This window comes from Eulemur rufifrons, chromosome 15, assembly GCF_041146395.1.
Source record: "Eulemur rufifrons isolate Redbay chromosome 15, OSU_ERuf_1, whole genome shotgun sequence".
NCBI lineage: Eukaryota > Metazoa > Chordata > Mammalia > Primates > Lemuridae > Eulemur > Eulemur rufifrons.
The window spans coordinates 23,718,144-23,735,161 of NC_090997.1; the positions used below are offsets into that span (position 1 = coordinate 23,718,144).

General features: G+C 35.3%; 1 protein-coding gene across 11 annotated transcripts in view; it reads right to left on the bottom strand.

Moving 5' to 3' along the window:
- DST (dystonin) overlaps positions 1-17,018 on the bottom strand; it is a 443,403-nt gene that overhangs the window by 156,654 nt on the left and 269,731 nt on the right. For 9 of the 11 annotated variants that reach the window (XM_069487494.1, XM_069487495.1, XM_069487498.1 and 6 more), the window contains 20 exons: positions 15,585-15,680; positions 15,361-15,488; positions 12,189-12,282; positions 11,723-11,877; positions 10,099-10,561; positions 9,884-10,012; positions 9,653-9,730; positions 9,383-9,544; positions 9,191-9,295; positions 7,112-7,207; positions 6,343-6,468; positions 5,566-5,718; positions 5,216-5,370; positions 4,892-5,018; positions 4,224-4,407; positions 2,872-3,029; positions 2,219-2,397; positions 1,572-1,710; positions 538-731; positions 127-289 (listed from right to left, as the gene is read on the bottom strand). In XM_069487494.1, the coding sequence (XP_069343595.1) occupies positions 127-289; positions 538-731; positions 1,572-1,710; positions 2,219-2,397; positions 2,872-3,029; positions 4,224-4,407; positions 4,892-5,018; positions 5,216-5,370; positions 5,566-5,718; positions 6,343-6,468; positions 7,112-7,207; positions 9,191-9,295; positions 9,383-9,544; positions 9,653-9,730; positions 9,884-10,012; positions 10,099-10,561; positions 11,723-11,877; positions 12,189-12,282; positions 15,361-15,488; positions 15,585-15,680 (3,084 nt within the window). Of the gene's footprint in view, positions 1-126; positions 290-537; positions 732-1,571; positions 1,711-2,218; positions 2,398-2,871; positions 3,030-4,223; positions 4,408-4,891; positions 5,019-5,215; positions 5,371-5,565; positions 5,719-6,342; positions 6,469-7,111; positions 7,208-9,190; positions 9,296-9,382; positions 9,545-9,652; positions 9,731-9,883; positions 10,013-10,098; positions 10,562-11,722; positions 11,878-12,188; positions 12,283-12,399; positions 12,666-15,360; positions 15,489-15,584; positions 15,681-17,018 lie in introns of those variants that run through there. The other 2 variants (XM_069487499.1, XM_069487500.1) reach the window with 1 other exon arrangement.

The following is a 17,018-nucleotide window of genomic DNA, read 5'->3' on the forward strand; positions in this document are numbered from 1 at the left end:
TATTTACGATATAATCCCCACCTTTCTCTAAAGAGTTGCTGACTTTTTCTTCTAATATAGGAAAATAAGGATCATGACTGACCAAATGCAGACACAATCTTAGTACAAGCAACTATTTTTACATACCTTCTGTTGATTCAGCTGTGTGGCTAGGGTTTTGCTATTTTCAGGTTGATTTTCCTGAATTTTTCTCTGAGTAGTTTCAACCTGCTGGATCCAATCATCTAAAAGGTGATAGGTATCTCTGTAGTACTTCAGCGATTTGCCAATGCCTTCTAAGTCTCGTAACCTAAGAGAATAGTAACAGAATAGTCATAGTTTCCAACAGTATCCATTAAGAGAGGGGAGGGTAGAGGAGGGAGATAAATGAAAAAATGCTTATTTGAGTTAAATGTCTTACTATTGTCTACTGTATAAGAAAGAAAGAACGAATGAACTGTGGAAGTAAAAAAAAAAAAGCCCAATAAATTTAGATTTTACCTAATACACAGATGGACATTAAATCTGTACTAAAACTAAACAGAAAAGGATACTAACCTGTTGTCAATCTGCGCGTGAACATTTTGCCATCTTTCAACTAATTGATCTGCTTTTTCTTTGTGCCAGTCAAAATCAAGGTCCCGTTCTTTATATGTTTTAAACATTTCATCACTGATGGCTTTAGCTTTCTGCAACTCATCCTCTAATGCATGGAATACCTCTCTCTTTTCATCTACTTCAGATCTCCATTGCTAAAATACATTAATTGATAGAAGTTATAAAAATGTCAAGTACTTGCTGGGTAAACACAACATTTACCTATTTTTAAAATTTATTTACAAATGACTGATATAAAATCAGATAAAGGAAAGACTATCTTTCATTTACAAGGTATTATATTAGGTTGAACCTTATGAAACTGCCAATATTTGACTATACTTTGATTTTTCCAAAATGACAATTTTGTAAAGTTCAACTTAACAGAATTTACACATCAATAAAATAAAATATATTCCATAAGCAAGATTTTTACATCAATAAGTAAAATAAGTCTTTTTTATTGTCTATTTTTCAATGCCTACTAATTCTGTTGTTAAAAAATGAACACATGCATGAAAAATCACTGAGATAACTTTTCACAATTGCTTTGCAATAGTTTTACTAAGTGTTTTATATATAGAAATATAGATACAGAGGAACACAATTACTAGTCTTTTTCTTTTCTTAGATTAAATGCTCTATTTACCTCCTTGATATTTTAAAATAAGTGCCACTTTTAGCAAGTGTATCTATTACAAATGATTTAATTTTTAGCTTCAACTCCTCTTTCTGCCAAGATGAACTGACTACCAAAAAGCTGCTGCCAAAAAAGTTTAAACTTCAAATGAGAAGAACTCTCCTCAAACTGAAGTGACTAGCCATACTTATTTACAGTAAGCCATGGAATTACAGAGACATGAAATGGAATAAATCCATTCAAAAATACCTTCAAAGTAAGATGCTTAATGCTTGATGTTTGAAGATCTGAACTAGTGCGAGAGAAATACTTGCAGATTATAATCTTGAAAAATAGCCAAAAGTGAGATTCATACCTTTAAAGTACTTATTAGATTCTCAATATTATTCTTGTCAGCTATAACTGCTTCTTCTTCACACAGTTTAGTTTCATAGAGTTTTACAAGGGCTTCTGCAGCTTGAGTGTTTTTTAACACCAAATTGACAGTTTTCAACCTGAAAGAGGGAGTTAAACAATAGTCACCTATTGTTAAATGTTTATTTCACATAATGCCGTCCTAAAGCACTGTTATGACATAGTATGTTCTTCATCTTGGAACACTGACACATTTACTATAAGATTAACATTTATCTGACTCTCTACTTAAAAGACAGCATGTGCTCCACCCCACGCCCTACCCTACAAGCGGTATTTAGCAAGAGATTCCAACACAAGACAGTTTCTTCCGGACCTTGTTTAGGCTAAGCATGAGAGGAAAATCCTGTAGGCTAGAGCAGCTGAGCTACCAAAACTACTGGGAGGATAATACATCATGCAATAATCTCTGAGGTATATCCCCTTTTAACATAGAGAAATGTCATAAACCCATAAAAAATTTAATGTATTTCTTTAGACAAAATAAAATTGAATATTTACATTCATAAAAATGAATTTTTAAATTAACAGCCTATAAAAATGACAGTTGTATGAAGCCACTTATATATTGAGGTAGCAGTTACATACTTATCTATGTAAGTGGAAGACATAGAGTAGACTTGGTTCATATTCTGAACGACCACACTGAGCTCAGACCGCAGGGTAGGAACTGAAGGAGAGGCTGCCGCTTGACTGAAAAATTCTTCACATTTATTTGTGATTGTTCCCAAATCATCTTTAAGTCGTTCCAGTTCTTTCTTTAGTTTCTATAAAACAGAGAACAAACATAAGAATTAGGCAATCACCTCAGATGAGGCATTTTTCTTAAAACAGTTTAAAAACACCCATTTCACATTATGACCATTGACTTAAAAATCTACATATTCTTTACTTTTTCTTTATCAAAGAGAATAATCCATGACATTAAAGTTTTAGAATCAATAATTCCCTTACTGCTCAGCCCCAAGATCTAACTTAGTGCTTTAGCATATAGCAGGTATATAATGACTCTCATTATGAGAAGCCTTTATAGCCTCCACTACAACAGGTGAGCAGGTACATGTTCCCGTGTTTACCTGAGTCAGAGATTGAACTGATTTACAGAATCCTAGTTTACAATCAGCAACAAATACATACTAAAACCTCACAACGTGACCAGTGTGGTCATGGTAGTTGATGCCTAAGGCCATTAAGACAGAAAAATTACCTTATTTTTTCCCCCAACACATTAGAACTCTCACCTCCTGCTCTGTGATTCTGAACACACTTTCATGCAAATCATCTCTTTCCAGGGGAGTTCGGATCTGTCTGATCAATCGATCTTCACAGTTCTCTAACCGAAGTCTGATGTTTCGAACTTCAGAGATATAGAGATTATAAATTGATTCCTCTTGCTCCTCTGTGAAAATAAATATAATGTTTAGCAAATACCTTGTTTTCTATCTTTTGGATGCTCTTTTTCATGTTTTAATATGGCAATTTTACTATTACTGGGACATAGCTAGTCAAACTAATGGTTCCTGATTTTATCACAAACCTATCCAAAACGTACAAACCTTGAAATATAAATTTTAAAATTTAAGAAGTGTTAATAAAATTTCCCTAATACCATTTCAAGTACCAATTTCTGATTAACAATGTCCAAAGAAAGTAATATATTGCTCTTTTATGTTCACAAAAATATGAATTATATTAGTTGCAGATTAATTATAAAAATCAAATTAAAAAGTAGGTAAAGAATGTGTTAATGGTTCAGATTTAAAGAAATAGAACATTTACTAATAAAATTTGTTTCTAATTAATATCACAAGATTTCAATATAAAATCTATATTTAACAAAAGTAAACCGGCCGGGCGCGGTGGCTCACGCCTGTAATCCTAGCACTCTGGGAGGCCGAGGTGGGCGGATCGTTTGAGCTCAGGAGTTCGAGACCAGCCTGAGCAAGAGCGAGACCCCGTCTCTACTAAAAATAGAAAGAAATTATCTGGCCAACTAAAAAAAATATATATAGAAAAAATTAGCCGGGCATGGTGGCGCATGCCTGTAGTCCCAGCTACTGGGGAGGCTGAGGCAGTAGGATTACTTAAGCCCAGGAGTTTGAGGTTGCTGTGAGCTAGGCTGACGCCACGGCACTCACTCTAGCCCGGGCAACAGAGCGAGACTCTGTCTCAAAAAAAAAAACAAAAAAAAAACAAAAAAACCAAAAGTAAACCACACAAAAACTTTTGCTTTAATTACGATATGAAATCACAGTTTAGTAAATGGGAAAATAATTGAATCTTTTCTGAAACTAAAGGATCACCATTCTGAACATTACATTGCAAAACGGTGAAAACACTGAAAAGTAGATGTAGTAAGAATGTTTGTCATACTATTTGGTTGGCACCTTTTTGTTAATTCATCATTTGGAAATAAATGAATCCCTCCTTGCATCTTTGTACCTCAAACACACTTTTAACGTTCCAGCAATTGTGTCTACGTATCATAGGCTGAGTGACACAATTCACCTAAGATTTAAATTCCCACTGAGAGCAAAAAATAGCCTGAGCTAAATACCTATGGAGAAAAAAGACAAGGATTCCCATGCTTTACCTCTTTCTGCAGATTTAAGAAGTTCTTGATAATACTGCTTACATACATTAACCTCTTTTTCCAGTTGTGTTATATCTGAGCCTGAAAATATTTGGGATTCCTGGCTGTCTTCTAGAAAATCTTCAAAACGAGACTGTAGATTACTCAGAACTTGCTGATGTTCACCAGGTAACATTGTCTTTATCTAAAGAAGACCAAAGGTACATGTAATTAAACAAGTATAGTACTAAGAGTTAAATTTGAATGGGACAGATCTCAATATGGTCTCATAGTATATGCAAGTTTAAATTAACAGTGATAAATAGAAGAACCATTTGAAATTAATTTTTTTCACTAAAAATTTCAGGTTTTAAAAGACAAGGAAAAACAAGTCTACAAAATTCAATAAATGAAATCAACTATACCTATCTTTGTATGTCCAAACACTGTCCTGTCTCCCTATCTCCCAGTAAGCACTGGAAGAAATCTGTGATCTCCAGACTTCCCCAATTCTTAGAAAGTGCCTAGTATACAGCAGGCATATAACAAATACTCATTTAATGAATGAATATTAGCATTGATTTGCTGGGCTCCATCCTATTCTAGAACAAATATAAACTCCTCCCTACACATGACACAGTGTCCCACATTTTAGGACACATTGGGTTGACATGTAGATTTATACTTACTGAAGCCACATTGCTAGCTCGAATTTTATCAATTTCATTGATGAGATAATGCCAGGATACTACACTCTTCATGTTTATGTGAGACTCATGCCAAAGACTCAGGACATTCTGGTACTGTTGCTCAATTCTGAAATATATGAAAGAAAAGACATTTACTCCCTCTGAAAACATGCTACTATAATTGTTTTTCTGTGTGAAATATCCCATGTTTATTAGTTCTAGAGCCTTTTGATTCTGCAGGGCCTTGATAAAGTAGTGATTTGTTTCTTCAATCTTCAGAGAGCCCCCAAAACAGCTGTATGTTTTTAGCTAATCCCTACAAACCTGTTTGCAAGGTCAACCGCTTCTTTGTTTGGTGGAGGAACGGTGAAGCACACGGATGGGACCATAGCCTCATTCCCAGTAGGACTAATGACCTTCCATTTAGCACGATGAGAGTTGTTCGCCAAAACACATTCATCATCTTTGTAAATGGTTATCTGGTTTTAAATGAAGAACAGAAAAACTAAATGAGGTCGTTGTTAACTAATCATTTTCCATACTTCACCTTGTTTTTTTTTTTTTTTTTGCTTTATCAAGTAGAAAAACTTTACCACTAATAAGCAATATGATCTCATTTTTTTAAATAGATGAGTAAAGACAGAAATAGGTCTATTCCAGGGAGTTACAAGTACCTCAATTTGTCTGTAGTCACAAATAGCTTTGATTGGAATAGAAGTTTTGAGTGGACAGTCGGAATTCCTTGGCTTCAGCTGAATTATTGTTTTCGCTTTCCCCATCAAGGTTGCCACTGTGCTTTTGTACTGCAGAAGTTCTTCTTTCTCTTCCTAAGTAATAAAAGCGATGGATTTTTAAAAATAAGGCTTGCACTCTCCATTCCTTCAGGGCTTTACACAAATGAAACTTCATCAGAAAAGTCTTCCCTGCCCACCTGGTCTAACCCTTCTATCACTCCCCTCCCCCTCTTGCATCCCTCTTTCTTTATTTTGTCTGTTTGGCTGTCTCTTTTCTCTTTAGCATTTACCACTATCTAACAGATTGCATATATTTTACTTATTTATCATGCTTATTGTCTAGCTCTCCCTCTAGCATATTAGCACCATCAGAGTACAGATTTTTATCTGCTTTGTTCCTGCTGTATCTTCAGAACCTAAAACAGTGCCTAGGCTATAGAAAGTACTTAAGAAGCATTTGTGGAATGAATGGCTAAACACCAACAGAGCACTGTGAAAGCATATCACAAGGCTATCAGATATCAAAGCTATCACGTAAAAAACATGATTGTTGTATTTGTTACCAAAAAAATACTAAAACTCAATGTTTAAATGCTTGACTGAGATAGAAATAGCAAGAGTGCCAATAAAATATAAAGTTCTATACACAAAAATATAATAAAAAACTAATCACTATTATACATTATTGATAAAATGCAGAAGTTTTTGTATGAGTACCATTGATTCCTGAACAAGGTCTTCCAGCTTGTGAATGCTGCTTGATCTATCACAGCTGTACTTCCGCTGAATAGCATCTTTGAGATTCCTTAAGTAATCAGTAGCTTCTTTGGCATCATTGAAAAACTAAGGAAAGAAGATAAAATCTGGCAGTTAAAGTGTGGTAAATGCCAGTAAAGCACAGAGTTGTCAAGTTCAGAAACCAGGGCCCTGTGTGTGCCCCCCATAAGTGAAAACAGAATAAAAACACAAGACAACTTGATAGCCCCATCCTTCCTTGACCCAGACAACAATCCTCGAATTCAGAGGGTTATGAATGAATAGTCAGTGTCCAAAGTTTATGTGTATATTATGTCCTGGCTCTATATTATTTTGATTAAACATCCGTTTTACTTTAGGGTTCAAACAATTTTTAAGTAGGGGTATAATTCCAGGAATAGTTTAAAAATTCATAAAAATAAAACAAAGAGCTCATTTGGTTAACTCTCTATGATGAAAACATTTCCTTAATAAGAGACACATTCGTAGAATAAAGATTTTGTGTTATCGGAAGGGATTTTTAAAGGATTTCTTCCTTAACAGAATGCTTCAATTCATCCTATAGACCATGAAACTAACCCTTATGTCCTACCAAGAAAACATTTCCATTTACTGCCCCTGCACATTACATATATGTTTACATATCCTAACAATAAACGATGAAGAAGATTTCTGCAAGTCAGCCAAAATCACAATACCATCTATTGAAGCTATGACTTCATTCACAGACCTCGAAATATGCGGTGTTCTCCTTTATGTGCTGCTCCACACACTGGCAGAGCTGTAAGATCCAGCTCCACTGCGTCTGCATTGCCGCTCTGTAGGCCTGGAAGACAGAACACAGCCATCGTGACTGGCTAGAGGGTAATAAGGTATGTATACATGGATTCTTTTAAACACTCAAATACTCTGCTATCTCAACAGATGATGACATTGAAAACAGTAAGACTTACACATCATGGTAATAAAATGCCCGTCTTATCTAAGAGTTCCTACTTGCACAAAGCCAGTCCTAAAGTTTAAATATAACATTTTTTAATCAGGCCAGTTTATTTCTTTCCAATTTTAAACTTCTTGAAATTTCTTCTTAAAATGTAAAGAAAAAGTTAACACTGGCTATTTTACATGAAAAAATATTTAACCCCCATTGAAATCAATGTAAGCTGTCCCTCCTATTGAGAAAAACCAACCCTCTACTCCTTTGCTACCCATCCTTATACCTGCTGTGCGGAATCCACATCTATGCTTTTCCTTCATGACTCTTTTTTTCTGAATTTTTATATTATTGGATCATGAAAGACACCTTCTAACACAGAAATATATGGTTCTGTAGTTTTCTCTTTGTTTTTGCTGGGGAAAGGTTTTGGGAGGTGGAAAAAGGAGTGCATGCCCTCCCAAACTAGGGTAATTCTGGAATTATAATGATGATAACACCAAGAATTTTTATTAAAAATTTCATTTGCTTAAACTTTTAATTTAATGCAGGGTATATCTTTCATGAGGGCAAAAAATATTGTAGAAAGGATATCAACTTCATTATGGAAACATGAAACTCCCTGTGTATTTAAGGTGCAATTCAATGACTTCCAGGAGAGGGCGCTCTAGATGCTTTAATGACTATTTTAAGCAAGCCTGTCATTTTTCCTCCTTTTGGAAAAACCAATTCCTGCTGAGCTATGCTCAGGCAGCCTTTCTGAACCGAATGTACAGTGCAGCATTGGAAATCTGGCAACATATCATGATCATATTATGTGTGCCCTCAAATTAAGCTACTTTGAGTAAACTGACCATAGGAGACATATCATTGTTAGATTACTAGTTACTTTTTTATATAAAAGATCAAAGTGTTGATAAATTAACTAAACATTATCCATGTACCCGAAACAAGACACAGAACAAGACAATAGCATCATAAAGATTACTAAGGATTCATTTTACCCCTTAAGAAACTTTTCGTTAATTGGATTATCATTTTACATACAAGTGATCAGACTAACATTCACATTTTCCCTTCCCATCAAAACTCTTAACCTACAATCCCATTTCCTAACAGCTTTCCTCTCTCTACCCTAAGGAACACTCTGTTTTTAGTTTATTATCATACAAAACTATATCCCAGACCCTGTATTATTCTACTTTCCTTTCCCTAGCAGTTCCCTGATCTTCTCTACATCTTTAACATTCATATGTGGCATTAAAGAAGGTCAAAATATAATATTCCCAAAACTTCCTAATGAGGCCTAGAGTTTTACTAATCTTTTGTCATGATGATTTCAGCAACGACTATCAGATTCCTTCCCTTAACTGTGAGTGAGTTTGAAGCATGTCATCTTTTATGCAAGGCATCATTTTTTTCCCCTAGCAATATGCCACATCCGTCTGTCCAGGAGTGCCACTCCCAGTCCTCTTATCTAACCTCCTTTCCCATTCAGAAAGTCACTAACTCTGCCTAGTAAATATCAGGCCTAAAAATTAAAAACACCACAACTGTACGAGTAACCTGATAAATCCCGTATCACTTATACACTTCTATATTTGAAAGGTTCACTGTACACCATGAAGCCTTGCCAGGATGCTGTTGCAATACACCTCACAAAACCATTTCATAAAACCAGATTGGAAAATTATTAAATTAAATAATAATTAATAACAGCTATTAAATTAAACTGTGAAATTAATCAAAGGCACCTGAGTCAGTGTAATAAAAGCTTGATGGTTTGTATTTGTCAATTTATCAGCAATAAAAGATTCTGAAGGACAATAATCACATGTCAGTATTCAACCAAGACCGTTACACTTTCTGACTTACTTCTATAGTTAGCCGGGCTGGGTGATTTTCTAGAAGTAACTGCTCTGCTATCTCCTGAACTGATTTAATATTTTCTTCCTTTTGATCGAGTTCTCTCATTAGCTCCTATGAAGAAAGAATTAAGAAATGTGTTAGAAAAAGATCTAAACTGGAAATACAACCTTAGTATGCAACGGCAGAGGTCACACTTACGGCATGGTATTCTTTTTTCCGAGCTATGTTAGTATTTCTCTCACTCCAGTCATAAGCAACTTCCTCTTCTTCTTTTTCATTCAGCCAAATAAGTTCATTAGTTGCACGACTCACAAAATTATGGAGTGTATCAAGGTGCCGTTCCTGATTCCTGGATGTATTCTTTATGAGGAAAATCATTACAAGAATTATATGTCTTTACCAAACATAGATAAAGGAACCAGCAGGTAAAAAAAAAAAGAAAAAAAGAAAGAAAGAAACACCACTTACCAAGAGTTTTGCATACTGACTCTCTAATCTGTGCAATTTTTCTGCATAAGTTAGTTTAAGAGGTGCTGTCATTTGAATCTATAACATGGAATAAAAAGACATCAAAATTAGGAATATGAAGGAATCCTGACTACACTTAACATATCTATTATTGAGTTACAAGGTCTTTATGTAAGGAGCAAACCAACAATAAACTAAAATGAAATATTCCCAAATTCAGAAGTCACATACCTCACTGATTTTAGCTTCTTTAAGGCTAGATTCAAATTCTTCAATAGCTTTGTGAACATTTTTATGATTTTCTAAATGGCTTTCAACACTTGGCAAATCTGAGCCCCACTCAGTGCGGTCCAGCTGTACCTTCAAACAGCAAAATACTAGGTTAAAAAAAGAAATTGATAGCAATAAAGACTGAAACACTCAGATAAAGTAAACTTTTTTTTTACCTGCATCTCATCAACCCAATTCAAAAGATCCTGAACAAATTTCATGTTGATTTCCTCTTCTGTTAAATTTTGATCCAGCAAAGAAGACTTTAGAAGGGGTTTTCGAATCTGCATCAACTTCAGAGTTTGCAATGAATTTGGCTCTACTCCTGAACTGAAATTTGAAACCACTCCTGATGGGAAACCAGGTGTATAAGCTGGAGTGACAGACGGAGTTAGGCGGGAAGTCATCCCTGATGACAGGCCAGAAGTCACACTAGAGGAGGTCAGGGAAGGTGTTAAACTCTGGGTCAACCCTGAGTTCAGACTGGGGTGTAAGGTCTGTGAAAATCCTGAGTTTAAACTCTGGGTGATTCCGGATATCATGAGCTTCGTCTGTTCTGTCGTCAGCAGGCGTCCTTTGCTGTACACAGAGGAACATTCATTCCTTAAGGCCATAATTTCATCACGTAGTTTTGCAACCCTGAAAAAAACCCAAAAAAGCATAAGGTACAATATAAAGGCACTGGCCACAAAAAGTGAACCCTAATGTAAACTATGGGCTTTAGTTAATAATAATGTTTCAATGTTGGCTTACCAATTATAACAAATGTACCACACTAAGGCAAGATATTAATAATTGGGGAAGAGGGAGGTATGGGGGACATATGGTAACTCTGTATTTTCCACTCAATTTTCCTGTAAACTTAAACTGCTCAAAAAAATAAAGCCTTTAAAAAAAAGAAGGTCATTGTAATCATATCAGTAAAATTGTGCATCATAATTTTTTTCAGGGAACATTGTCCTGTGAGGACTTTCCATATCATTAGTATTTATAACTATAATTTATAATGAATACTATTATAATGTGATCATTCTCCTATTATTTGACATTTAGGATAGTTCCAAACTTTTGTTATTATAAAATACTTCTGTCATGAACATAAAGCTTTTTTTCCTACATTTATTTATATATTTGCCATATTTAGAACTACTATAGATTCCTAAAAGTAAAATTACTGGGTCAAAGTATCATTTAAAAATTTTGCCTTTACATATAGATAGATGGATGGATGGATACAGAGAGAGAGTCTACAGCCTGAAAGGTTCCATACCTACTCCCAAACCCACTTCTCAGAGACATAAATTTTTATACACATATATTTTTTCCAAAATTTTGTTATAAATATTTTCATAAGATAAACAAAAAACTGAAAAATTGAATTAAAAATGACATTTTTCTTATATTTTTCCTCTTTTAAAATGTCACATATAAATACTTTAAGTGTATGTGTGTTACATATATGTACATATATACATTTAAAATGAATGCTTATATGTAAATGTATAAATGAATACATATATGAAACATATATACCTTTAAAGTATTCATTTTAATGAATATGTTAGTTACTGCAGCAGTAAATATTATATGCATCATAAAATATTTTTTCTATTACTAATCTTTGAAGAACAAATACCTATTTAACATACCAAAATATACCAGAATTAATGTGACACACATTTTCAACTGAAAAGAGCTAAGAAATATATTTCATTAAATTGTCATACTCTATATTCCTATTGCAAATGCCCATAAAACAGTAATACAAAAGGACAGGATAGGAATAAGTGGCACTCTTACCTCTGTACCAATTGATCTGCCTGGTAATATTTTCCATCAATAAGAATCTGTACATCAATTACATGCTGGCGTAAAAGGTTCTCACATTCAAGTATATACCCGGCAATTTCTGCTTCATTCTGAAATTGTACCCCTGATTCTAACCTTTTAGAATCCTGTATTTTAAAAGAACTCAATATTAATTCTGTGAAACAAGTTTCAAAATCATCCCTAAATATGAAACTCCAAATATTAGAACAGAAGCCCACTTGTGCTTTCCTTAGTTTTCCTTGTTGGTTCAAAAACATGTTTTCCCTTTGCTTATTGTCCCTCAAGAGAGCACACCGATCATAATCTTTAACAAACTTTAAGTTTTAGTGGACAAAATATACCAAGAATCAACCAAACATTACACAAAAGTTTTAGTTCATCCAAACCCGCACTGACCCCTCTACCACAACCTCAATGATTCCCAAAATTAACTTACAGACTGGAGAGCATTTCGGGCAAGAATCAGTTTGTCTTCACAGATGACACTGTCCCTCTGAACTCGGTTGGCAATCTGCTGCAACATTTCCAACCTAAAAGACGAGACAAAAAAAAAATAAAGCTTCTCCCTTTGAAGTCAAAGGCTTACCATTCCTGAAAAACGCTGCCCACTAAAAGTAATACACAATCCCACACCAATGATTCAATACCTTCGTCCACCAAAGGATTCATTGCCGAAGCTAATGCAGGAGTTGATCAATGTGGGACCACAATGAACCGAGAGAAGATTTTCATTTGAATCAAGACTAGTTCGAGTACTGGTGGTATTACTAAACACAGAATCACTGCTATGGTAACTATAACTACTACTGTGCATTTTTACTCCTGAAATGCTATTCTTTCTTTGACGATTCAAAGTAGACTTTTAGAAGGTCTAGGAAAAAAGCTCTACTTCTAACGGTGAAAAGCGGCAGCTGAATGTTACAGCTTTTAATGGCTCCTTAAATATGCTTCAACATGCATATGCAACACACAGCAAATAATATGCTGATAACTATTCAAAAGAATCTCGCCTAAAGCCATCGTTTGCTAGCTGAGGTTTGCCTTTTGTGGCTTGCATTAAAACCCTACAAGTACAGACAAAGCAGAGTGATTTGGGCGTCCCTGGAAAAGATATGCCAAATATTTTCACAAAGAGTCATCCAATTGCAACCACCTAAAAAACAACCCAGATGCCTCACAGAAGCCCAGGTACAGCAAGTAAAGATTATTCTGGCAATACAAACCATCGGCTACAAGAACACAAATATTCGATCATGGCCTGACTTCTGCAAAGGGCCAGGTCTGTGTTGGATAACATAACAAAGGCAAAAAGCTAGACATCATCGAGTACCTATAAACAAATGAATTTGATGAGAAACAAAATACATTTCCATTTTAATCACCATGTCATTTGTTTATTAGGTTAAATTAACTGGAAAATTATCCATTTACCTTTTTTTATGTAACATGTTCTCAGTAATGTTACTTCTAACTTACTATAGTTACATTACATTTTTAAAAGCCAAAGTACCAAGTAGAGTATTGATGCAAATTCAATTTGTCCTTGCTTGTTTTTCCTTTCTATAGGTTGTTACATGGCATAAGAACATTGGCTCTTTCCCATTTGTCTTTTACACAGTCCCGTGCCATGTAGCTATTATTTGTGATACATGGTCAATGCCAAAAAACCTGTTGCATCAAGAAAAATGGAGGTATTTATCCAAACAACCTCCTAAATATTTTCCTACCACCAAAACTAGAAAGCCGAACTGTTGCTTCTCCACGATAAGGAGAGAGATTTTTCTTTTCAGAAGTCAAGAAAGGGAAAATTTGAGAGTGCCATGTCAAATATAGTGAGTAAACAGAACAGCTCAAAACAACAACAGCAGCACCTAGCACTTATTAAGCAATTATTATGTGGAGGAAAGTAACTAATCATTCTACATATATTACCTCTCCTCATATTCATAACCACTAAATGTGGTAGGTATTATTAAAACCTGTTTCCAAATGAGGAAACTGAGGCTTCGAGAGTTAAAAAACTTGTCTAAGGTCACATAATTTGCAAGCTGACTCAAGATTGAGTGGATCCTGGGTCCTGAACTATCAACCATGCTCTGTATTCTTTTATTGACATATAATAAAATTCAGCTACTATTGTAATGACTAAAAATCTACTCTGTATCCTTTTTCCAGCATACTTCTCCACTATTCCAGATGATTAGCTTACTGTATCGTTTTAATCACTCTGAATTACCTCCTCCATAAAAGTTCTATTATGTGTATTTCAAGTTTGTTTTGCTTCTGATGTTCCAGTTAGGTGATATAACATTGTGCTCTAACAAAACTGTAATCAGTAATTTAGTAAAAGACTAACAAGTTAGACATGCTCCTGGATCTTCAACACATTATTTCATAGTCCAACAATGTTGAAGTCCATGTGGGAGGCACAAAGAACATGACCATACTGAGCACCTCTATTGTATACCAGGCACTGTGTTAAGCATCGGCAACACAAGGCACAGCAAAAACAAGATTTTTGTCTCCACCGTCCTGGAGTTCCCATCTGTGAAACAGGCAGCGCTTAAACAAGCAATTTCAGAAACAAATATAAAATAACTACTAAGATAAGTGCTACAAAGAAACAATACAGGTAAATACGAGAGTTCTAAGCAAGACATCTTAGCTAGCCTGAATGGGAAGTTTCTTGAGGAAGTTAACATTGGAGGTGAGATCTGAGAAGGATTAGGAATAGAGTTGGGAGCAAAGCAGTCAGTGTGGCTGCTCTGCAGACAGCCAAGGAGGCCAAAGAGGTGTGCCTGACCACACAGGCCTCGGGCTGCAAGGCCCGGGCGCTGTGGACCTCATGGCTGAGGAACACAGATCCCAATTCTCGTGTAGCACTCGCCAGGCTGTGAGGTAAGCACCACGACTGAGACAAAAGCTTCCTGAAGACTAAGCAACACCTTCCTGGGCAACTGGGTGTAACAGAGGAGAATGGTAAACAGCCAGTGATGATTTCGTGGAATAAATGCATTTGTAGAAGTGTGGCAGGAAGGAAATCTGAACTGAGTGTGTTCTAGATGCCATCCCATCCCCCTTTAAATGGAAAAGGGCTAGAATTGGTTTCCACTGCCCCATGGAAAGCGGGCCATAGCCAAAAGTGTAACAAGAAACAAAATAAGTTCATTGTTGACCTATGAGCTTCCAGATCCAGGCCCTGGTGAGTTAAGGCCTGTATGAGAAATTATGGGTAATTTCGACTGTCTTTAAAGCTATAACATATCATTAGATAAGACTTCACATACCAATCCAGCCTACCAGGTCCTTTATATGTGTATGTGTGCGTGTGTGTATATATATACATATATATATATGTGTGTGTGTGTGTGTGTGTGTATAAACTTCACTGAGTTATTCCTTAAAACCTTTTAAAGAGTTTCTAGATAAGAAAATTAAGGATCCTCAAGACTAAGTGCCTTATCCAAAGTCACACAGCCAAGTAAAGAGAAAAGGTAAATTTTGGTCCTGTGTCTGCCTGGCTCGAAAACTTAAGTTCTTTGCACAATAACAAAGACACTCTCCAATTCCCCCACCAAGATCCATAGCAGAAAACATCTCTGGCCCACCTTTCTACTTCTGGACGAAGGGCCTTCTCCCTCTCGAGCATGGCAATAATGAGTTTCCCCCACTCTTTTTCTATGTCATTTGGATGATAACCTTGAAGGAGTTTGATGCGTCCAAATTCTATCCAAATCTTGAGAAAACAAAAATATTTAATGTGAAGCAAAGATGTCAAAACAATATAACAACAAAAAATACACTTAACACTACAAAGCAAATTTCAGCTTACCTCTAATAATTTATATAGGCGTTTAATTTTTGATTTTTCTGTCTCCTTTGGTGGAATTTCTGTTTCCTTAAACTGTAAATACTGATTATAAAGTGCCTAAAATGAAAGGGAAAATAAATTAAGGGCCAAACTTCAAAGACCTATTTTTTTCATTATCTCACTAAGTCCCCATTTTCAAATGCTATTTAATGTGTCATACACATTCAGTGGAATTCCTTCATAAAATTCACAATCAAAAAGACAATACTGATTCCCAGCCAGTTGGTGACCTGGGTTATGTGAGATTTGATGAGAGTGTAATTATTGATGTGAGCCATGATTCAACACGTGCCACACAGGGATCTGGATAATAACAAACCATGGCAGTATTTACTATGGCTCTTCTAAAAATTTCTCATCACCCAAACAAGAAAACATATCCTTTAAAAGATGCACTTTCCAAATGCTGCTCTTTAGCTTTTAGTTTTTGTAAAAATAATTTGATGCAATTTCCATAAAGGATTTCATAGTTATATCCTTGAAAACAGGATTCTTGGCAGATAGATAGGGCTAAAATTTGGTTTCAATGTCCTATTGGCCAATTTAAACTTATTCTTTTCTTCTTTTTTTCCCTTTGGACTTCTGTAATAACTTGGAATAAACAGATTTTTTAATAAACGAAGGTAGATGCAATTAGTTGATGGTGCTATTATAGAAGTTTCAACCATATAATTAAATTATCTTCTAATTTGTAGATATTAATTTGAGAGCCTCTTACATATAATTTATTGTATTTATTAACAAAGACCTTCATAAAAAATTATGTAGATAAAACATCTCCACATTTAATAAGCATATACTAATTATTTCATCATAATTGATGCTGCTTTAAAACAAAGCCCTGTAAATCTTCAGGCAGACACATTTCTGAAGGATTCCATTCAAAGTTCTGCTAACACAACTATTTGGCACTTCTCATGATATATTTTCTTTCCTGTACTATGTCCTATCGTAGGAACCAGCAAGGAATCGGTGTGGTCACTCAAATTTCTTCCATAACTTTAGGAATCTTGCACTAATCAGAAGCCAGTACAAATTTACCCAAGGGTCTGGACAATAGCAATCCATTTGGAAATAAGTGTGTTTGAACATGAAATCTGAAATTGATTTGAGGTCAAAATGTGATGTTTTAGGACGTCTGTCGGTCACTAAGCACTTACTGCCACTATATGTTAAACACTGTTCGTGGTACCACGTGGTGGTAGAAGAGAAAGGCTTTCCTGCCCCCGAAGGTTTTACATCCATTTAGGGAGACATCGCACAAACAACATTAGAACACTTAAAAAGTTTCATATCATCAGATGCCAAATAACTCCGTGCCAAGGACACACTCCCTCTGGCAATGGGAATGAGAGCTGTTCCACAGATGTTCTTTATGGATGCAGAAACATAACA